Here is a 16,365-nt window from a genome sequence, read left to right on the forward strand (position 1 = left end):
GTAAGGAAACAAAATTCTTGTAATACAAGTTGAATTGAACAGTTAAGGGGGGAAGAACAGTTTCATTATGGTTTGAAGAAAACAAAATCAGTATATGGGAGATGAATGTCATGTTGCCATTAAATAGAAAGGGGCTGGAGAGGCCACACCAAGGTGAGTAGAGGGGAAGTACAACATTGAATGGGATATTCCTCTGCCTTACCGCTCTCAGTTGTTGAGGGCAAATATCCCTGTGTGTGCAGGTGTGCAAGAGCTAATGACCTCTGAGGGGAAAAACGGACAGGTCATTGTTTGCCTTGCTATTTGACAAGAGTAGCACACAGGAAACCGTATCTAGCTTATACCCTATTTTTTAAACTAAATGTCCACCACCCTCCTGCAGTCCTACGGTGTTGGCTGCGGCGGGCTGGGTCCCCGCCCCCGGGGGCGGCCCGGGCCGTGTCCCGGCCCTCCTGCCCGGGCTGCCCTCGGGCGGGCGGCGCCATGGGGCCGGCGGGGCCCCGCTGCGGGCTGCTGGTGCTGCTGTGCGGGGCGGCGGCGGCGGCTGCGGGCCCCGCCGCCCGCTCGGCGCCGCCGCGGTGCAACGTGAGCCTGGACAGCCCCGCGGAGCAGCGCTGGCTGCCCGCGCTGCGCCTCTTCGACCCCGCGTTCCTGCGCGCCGCCGTCGCACGGGTCATCGGGTGAGTGGGGACGGGCCGGGCGGACAGCGGAGCTTTCCTGAGCTCGGAAACGCCCAGGGGCTTGTACGCGCGTTAGCCCGGTGCTGCTGCATTTTGTACACGCTTGGGAATACGCTCCGCCCTGATCCGCAGTACCGATACAAAGAAAAAGAAATCCCTTAAACGTGAAACCTGTGCGAAGTGTTAGGCTGGGCTTGTGCAGGCTCGGCGGGGGAGGCGCAGAAGGCGGTGCGGGGGGGGACGGGTAAGATGCAGGGATGTCTCAGCACAGAGAGGCTGCAAATCCCTGATCACCGTGAGCTGGGACAGGCTGGGCAGCCAAGCGGCAGATGGCATCATTGTCTGGTGACCAAGTGTGTGTTGCAAACAGCTTTGTCTCATCTCAGCTAATCCCGAGTGTGTTTTGCAGTGAAAGAGTACCAAAATGGGTCCACGAAGTTATTCGGCCCATAGCAGCAGAACTGGAGTTGTTTATGCCGCAGCCCTTTGCGGGGGAGATTCTGGGAATGTGCAAAGAACTGGGAATCAGCCTTGGAGATGGAGTCCTGCTCAACTTCGCCTACGAGTCCACTGCGTGAGTGTCGGGTACTCACCGAATTGGTACAAACAGAGGTAGAGATGCGTTTTGGTTCAGCGTGGAGAGCGCGCAAAAAGCAGATGCAGACACGTGGCAGCTGATTTACATTGTTGGTTCTGATACCAGTTCATCTGTTCAGCTGGAAGGTTTTATTCTCCTTAGCCTGTCGGTATCCTGAAATAAAAGAGAAACGTAGGTCAGGGTTTTTGTTTGTTAATACAAGTAACACGTACCTGAAATATTTGTGTACGTATATTTATATAAAGGTACAAAAGCATGGCAATAACTTTTGCTAATATGGAACGGCTATCTGTTCAGAACAGTTTAGTTCACTAATGTTCTAAGATTATTGTAAAAGACTTCATAGTTTAAATTGTCGTATTTCATCAAAAAGGAAATAAGAATTAGTTGTAATGTAACTTATTGAACTGTTCATTTAAGACAAAGTTGCTTCCAAACCATTCTCTGGATTAATTTTTGTAGTGACTATATAATGTAACTTTTTGATTTAGACAACAGAATATGGATGACAGCAAACAAAACCTCAGTGGAAAAAATACTCAGTTGCACTGTCTTTTTTGCTCTAGAAGCATGTGCAGGAGACTAATAAACACTTGGTGATGCCTGTAAGCAGGCTAAAAATATTTTCCCAGATAGGTTTTAATAAAAAAGGTGCATACGGCCACTTGTGCTTATTTTGATTATTACTTTTCTTAATATATGGTATTTGATTATTTTTTTAAAATAAGGATTAGTTCCTGATGAGACGGTGATTTAAATGCGAGCTCTCTTAGTATTTCACAGAGGACGCTTATCATTCTGAGCCCTGGTAAGGCCCATGACATTTTAAATTTCTCAGCTGTAACAAAACTGACAAAAAAGCATCAACCAGGAACAAACTACTCGTCTGCAAAATTTTTTACCTCTACAGTTTTGAAAGACAATGCTATTTGTCACTGGAATGACAAATTCATAACTCCAGAGAAAATACATTTTGAATTCCCTGCTCATTCAATATACTTAATAAGCCTGTTTAAACAAAACTGAAAGTGTTATCAAAAAAGGAAATTCAACACATCCTGCTCTAGATAAGAGGTGAGACTATTGTTGAAATGGCTGACACTTCAACAACTGATGTTTTCAGTTTGAAAGGATTTTGTTTAAACTTTTTATCCTTATGGAGATCATGCTTAAGTCATATAGCATATTATAGTGTTGCGTAGTTACACAGAGCTTCAGTCAAAGCATTCTGTCCCTTTTTTTTTTTCAATTTGAAATTAAACGTTATCAAAAAGTGTAGGATGAGACTATCTCAAGTTCCGAGGCCTGTTAATGGTAGAATTCCAAGTCCTTATTTGTATGCTTGCATTAGTAAAATAGTTTGTAGAAGATAAACTCAGTTACTCCTTCTGAATTGTTGAGCTAGTTCAGCTAGACTTCAATATTGAAAGTCTTGTCATAGCTCTTTCTGAACTCATTCTTTGTCCTTTTTGAAGGTTCTGTACTAGTATTGTCGCTCAGGATGACAAAGGAAACATTTACCACGGGCGGAACCTGGATTACGGTTTTGTCGATATATTGAGGAAGATTACGGTTGATGTGCAGTTCATCAAAAGCGGGCAGGTATGATGTGTGGCTGGGTGGGATTCCCTGAGGTGGTCTGGTTGCGCAGGCAGCGGGCTTTAGGGGAGGAATGTTGTTCGCATCCAAAGGTTACCGGTTATGAGTGCACCAGGGAATGCGGGATGAATGCTGGTGCTCTTGGCTTTCTGGGCATCCAGTTTGTGGTGATAAACTGGAATAAACAGAACAGCGTAATCTAGAATCCCAAGATCGTTATTTGGAAGGAATTGTTAAAAGGAGAATACGTCATGATATTTTAAAAGAAATACTAGAGAATATAGAAAAGAGATCAGTTTTTGCGGGGACTGAATCTAATGCTTTTTTCTAAGGCCATGTTAATTTTTGCGACCCATTTGTGTGTTTTAGATGAAATTTCCAAAAATGAACTAGTTGCTAGTGCAGTCTTTGTTAGCGTGATTTTTCTTAATACTCATTAGTCCATTTTGCAAACAGAGAATTTGCTGTTTGTTTCTTGCTTGACTACTCACTAATTTGAGCAAAACTTCCATAGCGGTCGGTGATCATTAACAAATTAAATGCAGTGAGTTTTGGTCCTTGGAGTCTTTTTTTTATACTTTGTTTTGCAAATTTTACTGTAAGGTAAAGTGGTTTATAGCAACTTATATAAGAGAAAAAGTACAGGATGTAGTGTCAAAACGTTGCCTGTATTTGAAGTGTTCTGTTCAGAATGCTGAACCGCTGCACGTTTCCCATTTCAGATAGCATATCAAGGCACCACGTTTCTTGGTTACGTAGGCTTATGGACTGGCCAAAGCCCACACAAGTTCACAGTCTCCGGTGATGAACGAGGTAAAATCGATCTGTCTTCCACCCTTGCTGTTGTGTACACCGCTTCAGTTCGCTGTTGCCTGCTCTGGCCCTTCTCTCGCCTCCTCCCAGAGGGAACAATATGGTGAAGGTAGCCAGGAAGGAGGTGACGTGGAATGACTTTCTCTGGCCCTTGGGTTGAAAGCACATGTGCTACCAGTCCCCAGAGAGCAGCCTGAAAGAGAAGGGGAAGAGAAGCATCTTTTTGCATATTTTATGTATTAGATATCAGTAAAGTAACGAAGTAGAAAATTAGCAGTGTCAGCATTTGGTGTTCTAAGCAGTGTTAAGCTCAAGGTGGTACAGAGGCTCTGATTACTTTGAGGTGGTGTGTGCTTTGTCCATCTGGTTTAAGCTGCCAAAATTTGATGGTTTTAAGATAGTGGTACAGTTAGAGAATTAAAGAATTTTTTGCACTGCTCTTTTGTAAGGCAGTAGAGCAAAAGGTTGCAGAGCTAGAGGCATGGAGAAGGAAGGGAGGCAGGAGGATAGGTTTCATAGAGCCTATGTAACATGCATGTAATTTTTTTTTTTTTTTTCCTTCTCTCCAGAGGGTGGTAGATGGTGGGAAAATGCAATAGCTGCTTTTCTGAATCGGAATTACCCTGTCAGCTGGCTTGTCCGAGATGTAAGTGCACTGAGTTACTGATTTTCTCCTGTTTCAAACTGATGTCATTTGTACTTACAAACTCCTGGTAAATTTGATGTTCTGATTTGAAATTTCACAGAAAATTCAATGAACTGATAAGTAAATGCATTTCATAAGAGGGTGTTGTCCCCAGACTGTCAGTGTTGTGCCCGAGAGGCAATTCCAGTCCTTCATGGGCACCATCTGTAATCCATGGCAGCAGTCTCTGAGGAGCTGGGCAAAGGCTTCCTTCCCAGGGCCTATTTAAACCAGCTCTGATTAGTAATTTAACAAATGGAGGCAGCTGCACTCTTGGATGCTTATTAGCTGGCCCAGTGGTTATTTTACATGTTGTTCAATACGCTACCAATATTAAAAATGCAGAGCTCAGTGGTGAGTGGCAGGAGTTAAACTGGTATTTTGTGTAGGGCATTCTATGAATATTGTGTTAGGATACTACTAAAATAAACCAGGTCTGCTGCTGCTTAGATTCATGAATTCTAGTAAATGCGAATGATGTGGTTTGTAGGTAAAACTCCAGGCAGAACTGGAATGTCTACTGGAGACTTTCTTGTATAGTTTGAGATGTGACTTTAGGCTTTGACTCACAACTACTAGCTGCAGTGTTACTGACAGAAATAATTGTTCTCTAAGGCTCTCCCCGACTTCCTGAAAAAATTTGTGTGTTCTCTATATTTGTTCTTAGTTCCTGCACTGCATTCAGTTAGTAAGTACTTGGGTAGCTTGTGGCCCTGTTCCTAAACAGTACCTTCATGGGCTGCAGCAGAACTGTCGGTTTATGCTAAATTAGTCCCTTGGTACTGGGAGGAAAAGCCAGGCTTGCTGTAAGCAATGCCTCCGCTTTATTCACCGCTGTTACCTAAATCTTCTTAAAACCACTGCCAAGACAAAGATGTACAGTGGGTTTTTCCTGCCTTCATCTGCTTTCACCTTGAACAGTGGGATATGTGAAAGACTTTGAGGATTGAATTTGCACAGTCTTTTGAATGGCAGATTTTTAATTTTTTTTTCACCACCACATATGTACACGTACATGTGTGTATGTATTATATCTTTACTGTTTTCTTTGAATATTTGCAAAGCAGAGATTAATGAGTTCAGTTACTAGTCATGTTCATGTTATGTTTGCATACTAGTCAGTTTGGAAAGCTATTTTCAGAGAAATATTTTCAAGTAGTGCTTTACACAAAAAAGCTTGGCCTATTCTTCTTTACGATGTCTCAGTGCTTGCTTCAGTGCTCGGTTGTGCTCCGTGGTCCCTGTTTCACTGATCTCCTCTTTGCGCAGACCCTGAGCAGAGCAGAGGACTTCCAGTCGGCCGTTCTCCGACTCGCTGGCATTCCCATCATCGCTGAAGTTTACTATATTGTAGGAGGTGTGTCGCCCAAGGAAGGCATGGTTATAACGAGGAACAGAAGAGGGCCAGCAGATCTCTGGCCTCTTGATCCTTTAAGTGGAGCGTAAGTACAAAAAAATGCTTAGTTTTGTTGTGGGTTTGGTGTTTGTGGTGGTGGTGGTGGTTGTTGTTGGAGAGGAGACTTACGGGCTTTTCCTATCTATCTGCCAAATATTGCACCAGTAAATTCAGTAATTCCAAAGAGTTTAGACCTAATGTGGTAAAGGGTTGAAGGCTCAGAAATAATTGTTCCTGTGAATTTTGTGGCATCATATGAAGCAGATCCTAAATAGTTGCCCTGTGGTGAAAAGCTGCACTTAGTGACTACAGGCAGTAAATATTGTTTGGCAACAGCCAGCTGGGCTGGTGGCTCTGAGTACTCCAAACTCCATGCTGCAGGCTGTGTTGGACGCACGCCCACAACCCAGAACCTTTGCTCTGATCATTTCTTTAAAGGCCTGATCTTGCTTTTATTTAGTCAGTAGTTCTTTTGTCACTGGCAGCAGGAGTTCAGAAGTTGATCCTTTTTCATTTGTGTCCAGTAGTTAACGGTAAAAGTTGTGTCAACATAGAACCCCTTGGCATTGCAAGAGACATAAAGACTTTTGAGAGAGGTTTTTCCTTATAGCAGTACAGAGATACTGGTTCTTGACCTTAATAATTACCTGCTGATTCACCTTTTGTTTGTTTTATAGGTGGTTTCGTGTGGAGACAAACTATGACCATTGGACTACCCCTCCTCCTTTTGACGATCGAAGGTAAATTTAGTTTGGAGCTCCGTGGTGAGATAACACTTTTAATATGAAAAAGCTTAGACTCGTGGGTGTTGTGTTCTGTGAGATGTTAGCTCCTTGAGCAGGCAGCTGGTTCTGTTTCTGTAATGCTACTCGAAAGGGAACAGATGAGATAAGGAGTGATATTTGCATATGCCAGAACAAGGTCTGTATGGCATTGAATGATTTAAAATGTGATAACTGCAAGGATAGGGCATGTACCAAGAATTTATTCGTAAAGTTTAGTAAAAGTTAAAGGACTTAAACAGGGAAGTAGTATTTGGTGGCCCGACGAAGGCGCTTGCAGACGTGGTGCGATCTTGAGGCTGCGTAGTACACAGAAAGCTGTTGGCAGGTTCTGTGTTGTTCTGTACTCCGTGCTGCAGTAACAGGGGAGTTTCAGCAACGTGAGACTAGATTGTCACACAGGACTCAAGATTATTTTAGGCAGAAGTGTTTTAATGTGATGGCGTTTAGTGAGAAATTTTACACAATGGTACTTTGTAGCCCATGGAACAGTGAAGTGTGTTCAATAATACTGTCTCTCACTGCAGAACTCCAGCCATCAAAGCTCTCAATGCTACTGGGCAGCAGAACATCAATTTTGACACACTCTTTAAGGTATTTCTTTTAAATTCTGCTTTGTGGCACATTGACTTTTTTTTTTTTTTTTGAAGCAGAAGTGCAGTTGGATTTTTCTCAGGGATTTAAAAGCTGTGCAAGGCAGGCATGGTGAAAAAGGTGTATTGCATGACCATCTCAGGAGAGTTTAAGACTAAGTTGGTTAAAATGTTTCTGAACTCCCTTGCATTGCCATTTTGTTAGAGTCTACCAATCCAAGCTGAAAGTGCCAGAGGTGAATCCCCTCACCATCCTTGTGCAGTTCCTTCTTTGAGGCACAATTCTAAATAGTACAGCAGGCAGATGAAGTGTTACATGTGAGTGATGTCTCACAGGTAGTTTTGAAAACTTGAATGTTGTTTATTTCAGAGGGCTTTTTAGAAATACTTTTTGTAAAATGTCTGTTTAAAATAGAGCAAGAGTGATACTTGACTTTGCATTATTCCTTCTTGTAATTTCATCCTTCTGCTTTTTCTAAGTAGCCTTATCATTCCCTCCTCGTTTACCAAAATGACAAGTGTTCACACTTTCTGTGCAGGTGTTGTCAGTGAAGCCAGTCCTGAACAGGTAAGTGCTAGACTGAGACCTCAGTCGGTGCCTCCCGCGCTGCCTCAGGCTGCGCACGAGGCAATCACATACTTCCTCAGGGTGTTCTTATGTGTCTGTTGTGGTTTCCCAGCTTGGATTTCTGCCTGTGCACAGGGCACTGTGTTCTCACTTGCACAGCACCCTGTCCTCTTCAGCCTGCCACTCTCGCTAAGGAACGCCACTTGCCAGGCTCAGTCTGGTAATGTGAAGTTCCTTTGTAGTAGAGAAACAAATGACTGCTTAGAGGAGCAGCAGTACTTTCCACTGAGTCATTTATGCCTTTCACTTCTGCATGTGTGTTAACTTTGAAAATAGCTTTATCTGGCATTTCTGATGTAGCTCAGCCTGGTATGTAAAAAGGACATAGCTTTTTAGACACCATCTCCTGGATTTTAAGAGATTCATTTCAGTATACCGTTGTTCCACAGATTGCATCCTTGCAGGTTGTCCTGTTTTCTTTTACTTATATATGGAGCTCAATATATTCTCTGGATCAGTCATTTGCATTAGAACTCGGCACTGTTGTCTTTGAAGTTAGTACCAGGAATTCCCCTCTGTCTATAAATGTGAGGAAATTTGGAAAGGAAATTACATCTGTGTGACAGCTAAGACTACCAATACTAATTTTTTAATACAGTGATAAAATGAGTATAGAAATACAGTTTGATGTATTAAGTAGAAAAAAATACTCAAGATTTTTGCCAGCAGCCTTCATTTTATCATTGTCTTTCCTGCTTTTTCTAATCCTTCTGTACCTCAGCAGAATGTTTATTTCTGCTAAAATCTGTTCTGCTGCTTTGCTAGTTGTATACATGATATCCCTACCTTTGGAATGTCACTCATTCTTCTGCTTCCCTACCAGTAACACAGTGTACACCACAGTCATGAGCGCTGCATTTCCAGATAAGTACCAGACGTGGATCAGAACGGTGACGTGAAGAGGTGTAAGTAGCGTGCTGGTACTTGTAGCTACTTGTACGCAAATAAAAATTGCAGCTGGAGAGTCATTGAGGGACAAAGCACTGCAGTGGCACCAAGTGACCCAGTCTGAATTCCTGATTCTCCCCTTGGTCAGCTTATTGACCTTGGGTAAACACCTTCCTTTGGTTTGGAAACCAAGTTAATGACTGACTTCCTCTGCAAAACCCTTGGAGATAATCTTAGTAAGCAGGAGGGCTTGGTGCTTTTGGCACTGAGGAAGATCAAGCTGAACTTGTGACAGCCCCTCACAGGTGACTGAGCATGCTTAAGGGTTTTGTCCTGTAAACTTGAAGAAAAAGTCAACATGCTTGAACTCACAAGGTGCATCATGTGGTAACTTTATGTTCAGCAGAAGATATTAAGTGATATTGTTTCTATTCCCAGCAACTCTGGTTGCATGGCTTTAGCAGAAGCATAAGAAACTGCATTTCAGTGTGAATAGTTTAACCTCTAATGTTTGTAGCAATTATATTGAACATTGTATTTTAGCAAGAGTAATTCCTTTTAGAGATTCTAAAGCATTTGTTTCATTATTAATTCCATATAAACCTGTGGTCTCTTATCTGTTTATTTCAACAGACAAGATGGGTGAAAAGCTGTTGCTTTCCAAGACCTGTATGCGCTTTAAAAAAATCACTCTAACAAGCAGTAGTGGTTTTGGCTTATTAATTATGTGAACCATTTGAGAAATAACAACTTGTTAGTTCTTTGAAGTGTTGCAGATGATACAGTTAATGAACTGTAGCAGAAGCTTGCTTGATTTTACTGTAATTACATTGATGTTCTAGCAGACGTTGATGGATAAAAATTGCTTTAACTGTTTTTGGAAAGAGTTGTGCAACTTCAATGTACTTATGTGCTGACTAATAAATAAAAATTTCATATATTTTGTGTGGCCTGTGGGTCTATCTCCTGATGTCCAGTCTGAACCTCCCATGGTGCAACTCTGAGCCCCTTCCATGTGTCCTGTCCAGAGAGACATTCCTCCATCCCAGGTGCACAATCTGGCATCTGTTCTTGTTCCATTTCATGCCATTGATGATTGCCCAGTGCTCCAGTGTAGCCAGATCCCTCTGCAAAGTCTCTTGTCCCTCAACAGCACCTCCCAGTTTGGTATTATGAGCAAATGTGCTAATGGTGTGTTTGCTGCATCTGGGTCACTGATAAAAACATTGAACAGAAGTGGATTGAGCCCTGATATGGTCCCATTCCTTATAACTGTCAGAGCTCTACCCTTCAGCCAGTTCTTCATGCAGTGCACTGTGTACCTGCTCATCTCACAGCTGGGCAACCTGGCCCTATGGACGTGTGAAGATTCAGCTGCTACCGCTGCTCCCTGACAATGTTGGTGCCCACAAGTGGAAAGGTGCTGTTCCCACGCTTGAGATCCTCTGAGTCAGGGGCATGTGCAGCACAAGGTCTTGTAAGTATTATTAAAGATTGAAGCTAAAATATATTGAATGTCTTGGCTTTTTCTTGATCCCTATTAGTCAGGTGACCATCACCAACTGTTATTGATCCAATGTTTTCCTTAGATCTCCTCTTACTATTAATGTACCTAAAAAACCCTCTTGTCTGATACAACACTGACCAGTTTCAACTGGAGCTGACCTTTGGCCTTTGTCTTCTGCCTGTATATGCAAGCCATGGCCCTGTGCTCTTCCTGCAAAGCTGGACCTCTCTGCCAGGGATTGTACAATTTCTTTTTTCCTCCAAGGCTGTCAGAGGAGTTCCCCGTTCAGCCAGGCTGGTCTTCTGCTCTTATGGCTTGACTGAAGCCACACTGGGATTGTCTGCTCCTGCGCTTTTGAAAGGGGGTTACTAAAAACTGACCGGCACCCATGGAGCCCTAAGCCCTCAAAGGCAGATTCCCAGGGGACATGGAAAAGGAGCATTAAGTTTGCTCTCTTGAAATCCAGGGTTCCAATGTTGCTGACTATATTTCTCATTGCACTACACATTTTAAACACAACCATTTCATGATCATGCATGTAGTCTTAAGGGGAACCCCTAGAGATATGAAAAGTGCTAATCTTCTAGCAACAGCTGAGGTTGTGGAACATAGCCATAGATTTTCAGTCTGTTTAATGAGTGGTTATTTGGTGTCTGGTAAGGAAATGTAGCTCAAGGAGTAGCTGTGGGCACAGCTGGAGACTGTGGTGATTTTATTCATCAGACATCAGGAGCTGAAATACAGAAAGGTTTAAAGAGTCAAACCAGTGGACACCTTCACTGGACACAATTCTTGCTAGTGCTAGTGGGAGTTGTACCTGGGAGACAGTGATATGATCAAGTGTTCAGTCAGAGCACTGTTTCCAGGTACGTGCAATGTCCTTCGCAGTATTTGTGTGTCGGTTACGCAAACTGTTCCTGAGAGTGCTTTCTGCAGCTGTGGGCGCTTTATCTCCTTGCCCTGAGTCTGGTTAAGTGTCATAACCTACTTACCTGCATCCCCTACTTCTGCCTGAATAATGCGCCGTAAGCTTTGGCTTGACCCAGTTTGTACAACGGTGATTGCCAGAACCGGTCAAGTTGAAAAATGGAGAGTTCCTGGAGAAAGGTGTAAATAACGGAGGTTCCAATATCTGTGAGATTTCAGAATGTTGTGTCTTTAATACACGGAGCAGGCACTGACTCCTGATCCCAGCAGGTTTTCTTTATGCAACAGCCGCCCACAAGGAAAGACAGAAGAATCCTTCCAGGTGGAATTTTGCGTGCTCTTCTTGACCTCAGCAGTGTGAGGCTGATTACCTCTGGCAGGGCTGTGCCCAGATTCTCAGGGGTATGCTCATCTTCCGATGTGTACAAACAGATCCGGAGGGAGTGTATCAATATTGGTATCCATGAATATTCAGGAAACAATTGTCCGCTCCTGTCCTGTTAAGTGTCTGACCAGCTGTTCAGAACTTGCTGAGGCCCAGCCACTGAGCAGGTTATTGAAATGTGTGTGAGGGTTGAGATTTAAGAAAGAAAATTAGATTTGGTCTAATTTCACTTTGTTTTTTGTTCTTTTAAATTATTTTCTTAAAGTAATCCCTGCATTTCATCTGTTTAAAAACACTCAGGCATCCTGATAGGCAACAAAGTAAAACCTTTACGCCTGCTTGAGTTGTGGTGGTGGTTTGGGGTTTTTTTGTGCTAACCAGAAGGGTATATGACTTTCTAGTCTTCGTTTTAACAATACGCTAAAAATGCAAACACTAAGAAACTGGTGAATTGACACATCTTACAAACCAGGTGATTTAACTGGTGAATGTGTTGAGCTGGTTTTTTCCTAAAAATCAAAATTGAACAATCCTTTCTCTCTGGATTTTTAATCAATATTTTCAATAAAACCATCTTAACAATGCTGGAAACACTAAAATGTAGCGCCGATTGTTTTCAGAGGGTTTGGGTGTTTTGTGGCATCTTGGTTGTTGGGGTTTTTTGGTTGTTTTTGGTTTTGTTTTTTTAAATAGGGTCATTTCTAGTTATTTTAATTACTTGCTGATCATCCTTCTATTTGAGATTTCATCTGTTTTGTGTCTCCCTTTTTTAGAAACTGAGAAGTAAAATAGCTTTTCTGTTTTCTCAAGCCCCGTTAGATTCATGACTTAGAATTGTTGAGTAATTAAACAGAACTAAGTTAATTACATTATCCTCCTTCCATCCTTTTGTTTCTGCAGTACAGATTGCCTAGCTGCAAAGCCTCAAAGATTTTTTTCAGCCCAGCATAGGAATTGGGTGAAACCTTTAATTCTTTTTCCTCTAGAAGTTTGCATTTAACAAAAGGCAGCTTGAAAGTGTGTAAGGGCTGAACCTCAGGATGAGAGTGGCCACCATGCTGTATTTCTCATTCCTAATCCCTTCAGTAATCCTAATCCATTTCAGACCTGTAGCCTTCCTTAAGCATCACATGGCAGAGGATTCTTAAGGCTGCTCAAAACAACTGTGCAGTAAATGAATCGAAGGCTCTGCACTTGTTGCAGACCAGCACATACGTTTTGTACCGCAGGTGCTGACAGACAAGGCAGGTTCTGCTGCGTGCCACGGGAACAGCTTACTTGATTATTTACATTCTGAGGAGGGTTTCTGAATCTGTAATCAAGCAATTCAGAGATGATTACTCACTTTGGGTACTGAATACAAACAAAACTTTTAAAAGTGGAGAGCCTCTATTGTGCTTATCTTAATAAATCCATAAACTACAAACTGGTGGCAAGGTAAGTTGCCTTTTTCTTTTTTTTTTTTTTTCTCAATCATATTTTGTGTTCAGAAGTAGTTATTCAGCACCTCTGCTTAGAGGCAAAATATTCTTTTTATATGTCAAGCTGTATACAAGTGTGGTTGGGAGTTTTTTTATCTGAAATTCTTCTTTTTGGTGCTGCAGTAACTGTGCAGGTGCAGAGGTGAGCGTATGTGTAAAATAAAACAAGCTTTACCATCTCCTTTCCAGCTACGGGACTTGCCAAGTCCGATGTACATGTGGCACATCGGTATTTATTCTAAGAGGGTGAGGCAGTATCATCACTTTACCTAGAATTAGCTGGCATTTTTATTATTAGGAGTGGGATATCATCAAATGAATCAGCAGCTTGTGTTTGAAGAGTTGTAAAGCTGAGTATACTATTTGATGGCTTGGGAGGCGTATGTGGAGAGTGGCTGTTACATGTTTCTCCTGCCTTTAGGACACTGAAGTCTGGTGAACAGGGAACGTGCCTATTTTCTACGTATCTGTGGTCTACTGAGGCACTGAACTTTGCTGTTCTGTTAATTTTCTATGTCCATATGCAGCTCTTGAGTCCAAGCTTTTTTTGATGGTGGTTTAGTTCTGCCCTGGTTTCAGTACAAATAGTAGGTTTTATCCCCTGGCTTTCCTTAGCATACGTTTGCTGCAGATGCTCTATGTGTGTTCCAGGGGAGGGCCTCACAGGAATGTATTGCAGTGGGGAAAACCTGTTTCAGGGGCCTTCCAGCTGCACCAGGAAAATGTGAGCATCTCTGCAGGAGGGAAATGCCGGCCAAGAGCAAGGGGAGAAAGGAGCAGTCGGTAGCTGGCTGTTTCCTACATGCATTGTTTTGTCTCACCTGGTTGTTCAGTACAGCCTGTATTTAAGGTGATACCAACTGTTCAACTTCATCAGGTCTTCCAGGCTGTATCTTTATGGGCCCCTGTTCCTTTTTTTTCTTGGGTACAGGATTTCAGGTAGGGGAGGGGTGCATGTCACTGTTGGGTGGATGAGGAAGGATCAGAGGTGCTGAGCAGCTATTTCATCCTCGCTTCTCCCACCCTTGAAACAGATTTGATTCCACTGGATGTTCTGGTTTATCACTGTGCACTCCTTTGCTCAGGCTGTGGCCCTCAGAAAAATTTAAGGGTAAGAAAGTGAAAAAGTTCACAGCTCCGGGAGTTGTTTGGGAGAGAACTGTTGGCAGACCATTCAGGACAGAGGAAACTGGGAGGTGCTGCTGCCTCTGCTTGCTCTTTACAGGGGCTCCTAGGGCACACCAATACAAATGTTTGTTTTGTGGGGAAGGAGGGAGGTGAGGAAAAGTTTTATCCTGTATCTCCAAAGGTGATGTCAAATCCAAGGTCACAGTTTATCAGAACAGAGAGACAGTCCCCCTGAACACATCAGGGTGACAAGCAAAGTACCTAACCCAGTACCTGAGCACTTGCTTCAAATTTGTTCTCCATTTTTTCAAAAGTGATATGGAAGTGTTCTAGTTCCCAAAAAGACTTTTTTCCTCTTGTTTGCATTTTTAAAGGTGTCTTTAAAGGCACACACCTCTTCCAGAAAGCTGAAGCATCTGCCTTCCTTTGAAGCCAGTACTTTCAGGTTCCTAAGCAGCACAGAAGGCACGCAGGCTGTGTTGAACTCCGGTGTGGAGGAACAGTTGTCTATACTAACCATGTTGCATGTCTTTTTTTTCTTGGAACTGGCTTAAACCTGGTCCTGCGCACTGAACTCCCACTAGTAGCTGGAGTGTGTCTCTGGTGTCATTGCATCTGAAAGGAACCTGCATTGCGCTGTCTCAGGCTGCCCTGCCAGGCCGACCAGAGTGCACCAAGTGGAGGTGCTTGGGGATGGTTTTTTTCTAAAGCGCATCATTCATATCACTGCTTCTCAGGATAGCTAATACTTCCTGAAATCTTCAGCTTTGGGTCTTTGAAAAGACATGTTTGTTTGGATAGCCAGATGGGAATTACAAGTCTACGCTCAGGAATTCTGAGTTTGGAAATTTGCTTTTTTCCTGAAACGGGACTTGCCTTGTACAGGAGGTTACAAATGAGAACCTTATATGCTAGGGATTCTGATTTTTGTGTGTAATTGTCTGAGTAGTAATAATCTGCAAAGTTGTCAGAGTACCTGCATTGTGAAGCACAAAGACCATAAAGCACCAGCTGTAATTGGGCATAATTCAGCTGTGATATCAGGCCATTTTTGGCACTGATATGAAAGAACATTCTTAGAATAAAATTAGAGCCACAGGTATTTCGTTGAGAGCATTGCTACATATCCTCCTGTTGAGTCACCCAGGTACTGTGAAGATGGTGCAATTTGGCATTCTGGGCAAGGTAGAGAATTCCAGCATTTCATCTGCTTTAGGTACTTTCCGTGCTGAAATGTTGCTTAGCACGGCTCGTGCTCCTGAGCAAACACTGCACGTGCTCACCTTCTGCAACACCAGCCGTGTTCCTTCCATTAGCATTTCTGCAGATCTGTAGCTATTCCGAGAGGAAAGAGGTGGGTTAGGTGGAAAGACAGTGAAGGAGGCAAAAGGGTTGCAGGAAGTGAGAAAAGAAGACAGACTTTTCCCTCTGCTGGGGAGGTACCTCTGCACTCACGCTGTCCTGACCCTTCACAACCCTTTGAGCTGTGGTCTTCTGCTACCACCAGGCTGAACATTTTTACAGGTGTTTTTTTCCTTCCCTCCCTTTCTCAGCTTTCTCCTTCTCCAGGATAAAAATCTGTTTAATTCTTATGCAACACAGCCTGGGACCGCTTTGGCAGTAGTACATACAGCTTTGGTTTTCCTCTTTTTTTTTTTTTTTTTTTTTTTTTGAGAGGAAACATGTCTGACTGTGAGTGACATTCTGGTTGTACTCAAAGTCAGAGATTTCAGAATATGACCTAATCTTGAAACAGAATCCATTTGCTCTGACCAGAGCTTTCTGCAACAGCGAGGTGAACAAAGTCTGACTGTCCTGTCCTTTTACACTGCCCAGCACCTGAGATGGTATAATATAATGTAATGTAATATAATATAATATCACATCATATCACATCATATCATAGGCCCCCATACTCCAGCAGTTCCACGAGGTGAAGAAAAGCAGCGTTTAACAAAGCTGATTACTTTCTTATGATAGCGAATTGTTATTTCAGACTTAGCTCCCCAGTAGCTGTGGCACTGCATATAAACACCATCTGTGTGTTCATTGCTCATGAGAGTTATCCTTCACAGATGGCTACATCCATGAATATTTGCATACACTGATTGTTAATGAATCAACTTAATGACTTTCATGCTTCCAGATCAATACCCAAAACCTTGACCTTTTTTTTTCTGTACAATGTATGAATGCCTCCCACATGCAGCCGTGTGTAGCATTTTAGCCTTTTCATCCAGGTGCTTCAGCTGTGCGTGAGGAAGCGGAGAGCCAG

At 42.8% G+C, this 16,365-nt stretch overlaps 1 protein-coding gene across 2 annotated transcripts; it reads left to right on the forward strand.

Moving 5' to 3' along the window:
* Positions 1 to 483: 483 nt before the first annotated feature.
* Positions 484 to 9,603, forward strand: NAAA (N-acylethanolamine acid amidase). 2 transcript variants are annotated; one of them, XM_065633713.1, is made up of 11 exons: positions 484 to 680; positions 1,090 to 1,254; positions 2,754 to 2,880; positions 3,600 to 3,690; positions 4,260 to 4,336; positions 5,645 to 5,817; positions 6,449 to 6,511; positions 7,081 to 7,147; positions 7,686 to 7,714; positions 8,598 to 8,679; positions 9,296 to 9,603. In XM_065633713.1, exons 1-10 carry the CDS (start codon positions 484 to 486, stop codon positions 8,671 to 8,673), a joined length of 1,065 nt encoding a protein of 354 aa, XP_065489785.1. In that variant the 3' UTR covers positions 8,674 to 8,679; positions 9,296 to 9,603. The 2 variants fall into 2 exon arrangements, with proteins under 2 accessions (XP_065489785.1, XP_065489784.1); XM_065633712.1 differs by having other exon boundaries at positions 8,598 to 9,603.
* The last annotated feature ends 6,762 nt before the right edge of the window (positions 9,604 to 16,365 follow it).

The sequence above is a fragment of the Caloenas nicobarica genome, chromosome 4 (genome assembly GCF_036013445.1).
Source record: "Caloenas nicobarica isolate bCalNic1 chromosome 4, bCalNic1.hap1, whole genome shotgun sequence".
NCBI classification, from domain to species: Eukaryota; Metazoa; Chordata; class Aves; order Columbiformes; family Columbidae; genus Caloenas; species Caloenas nicobarica.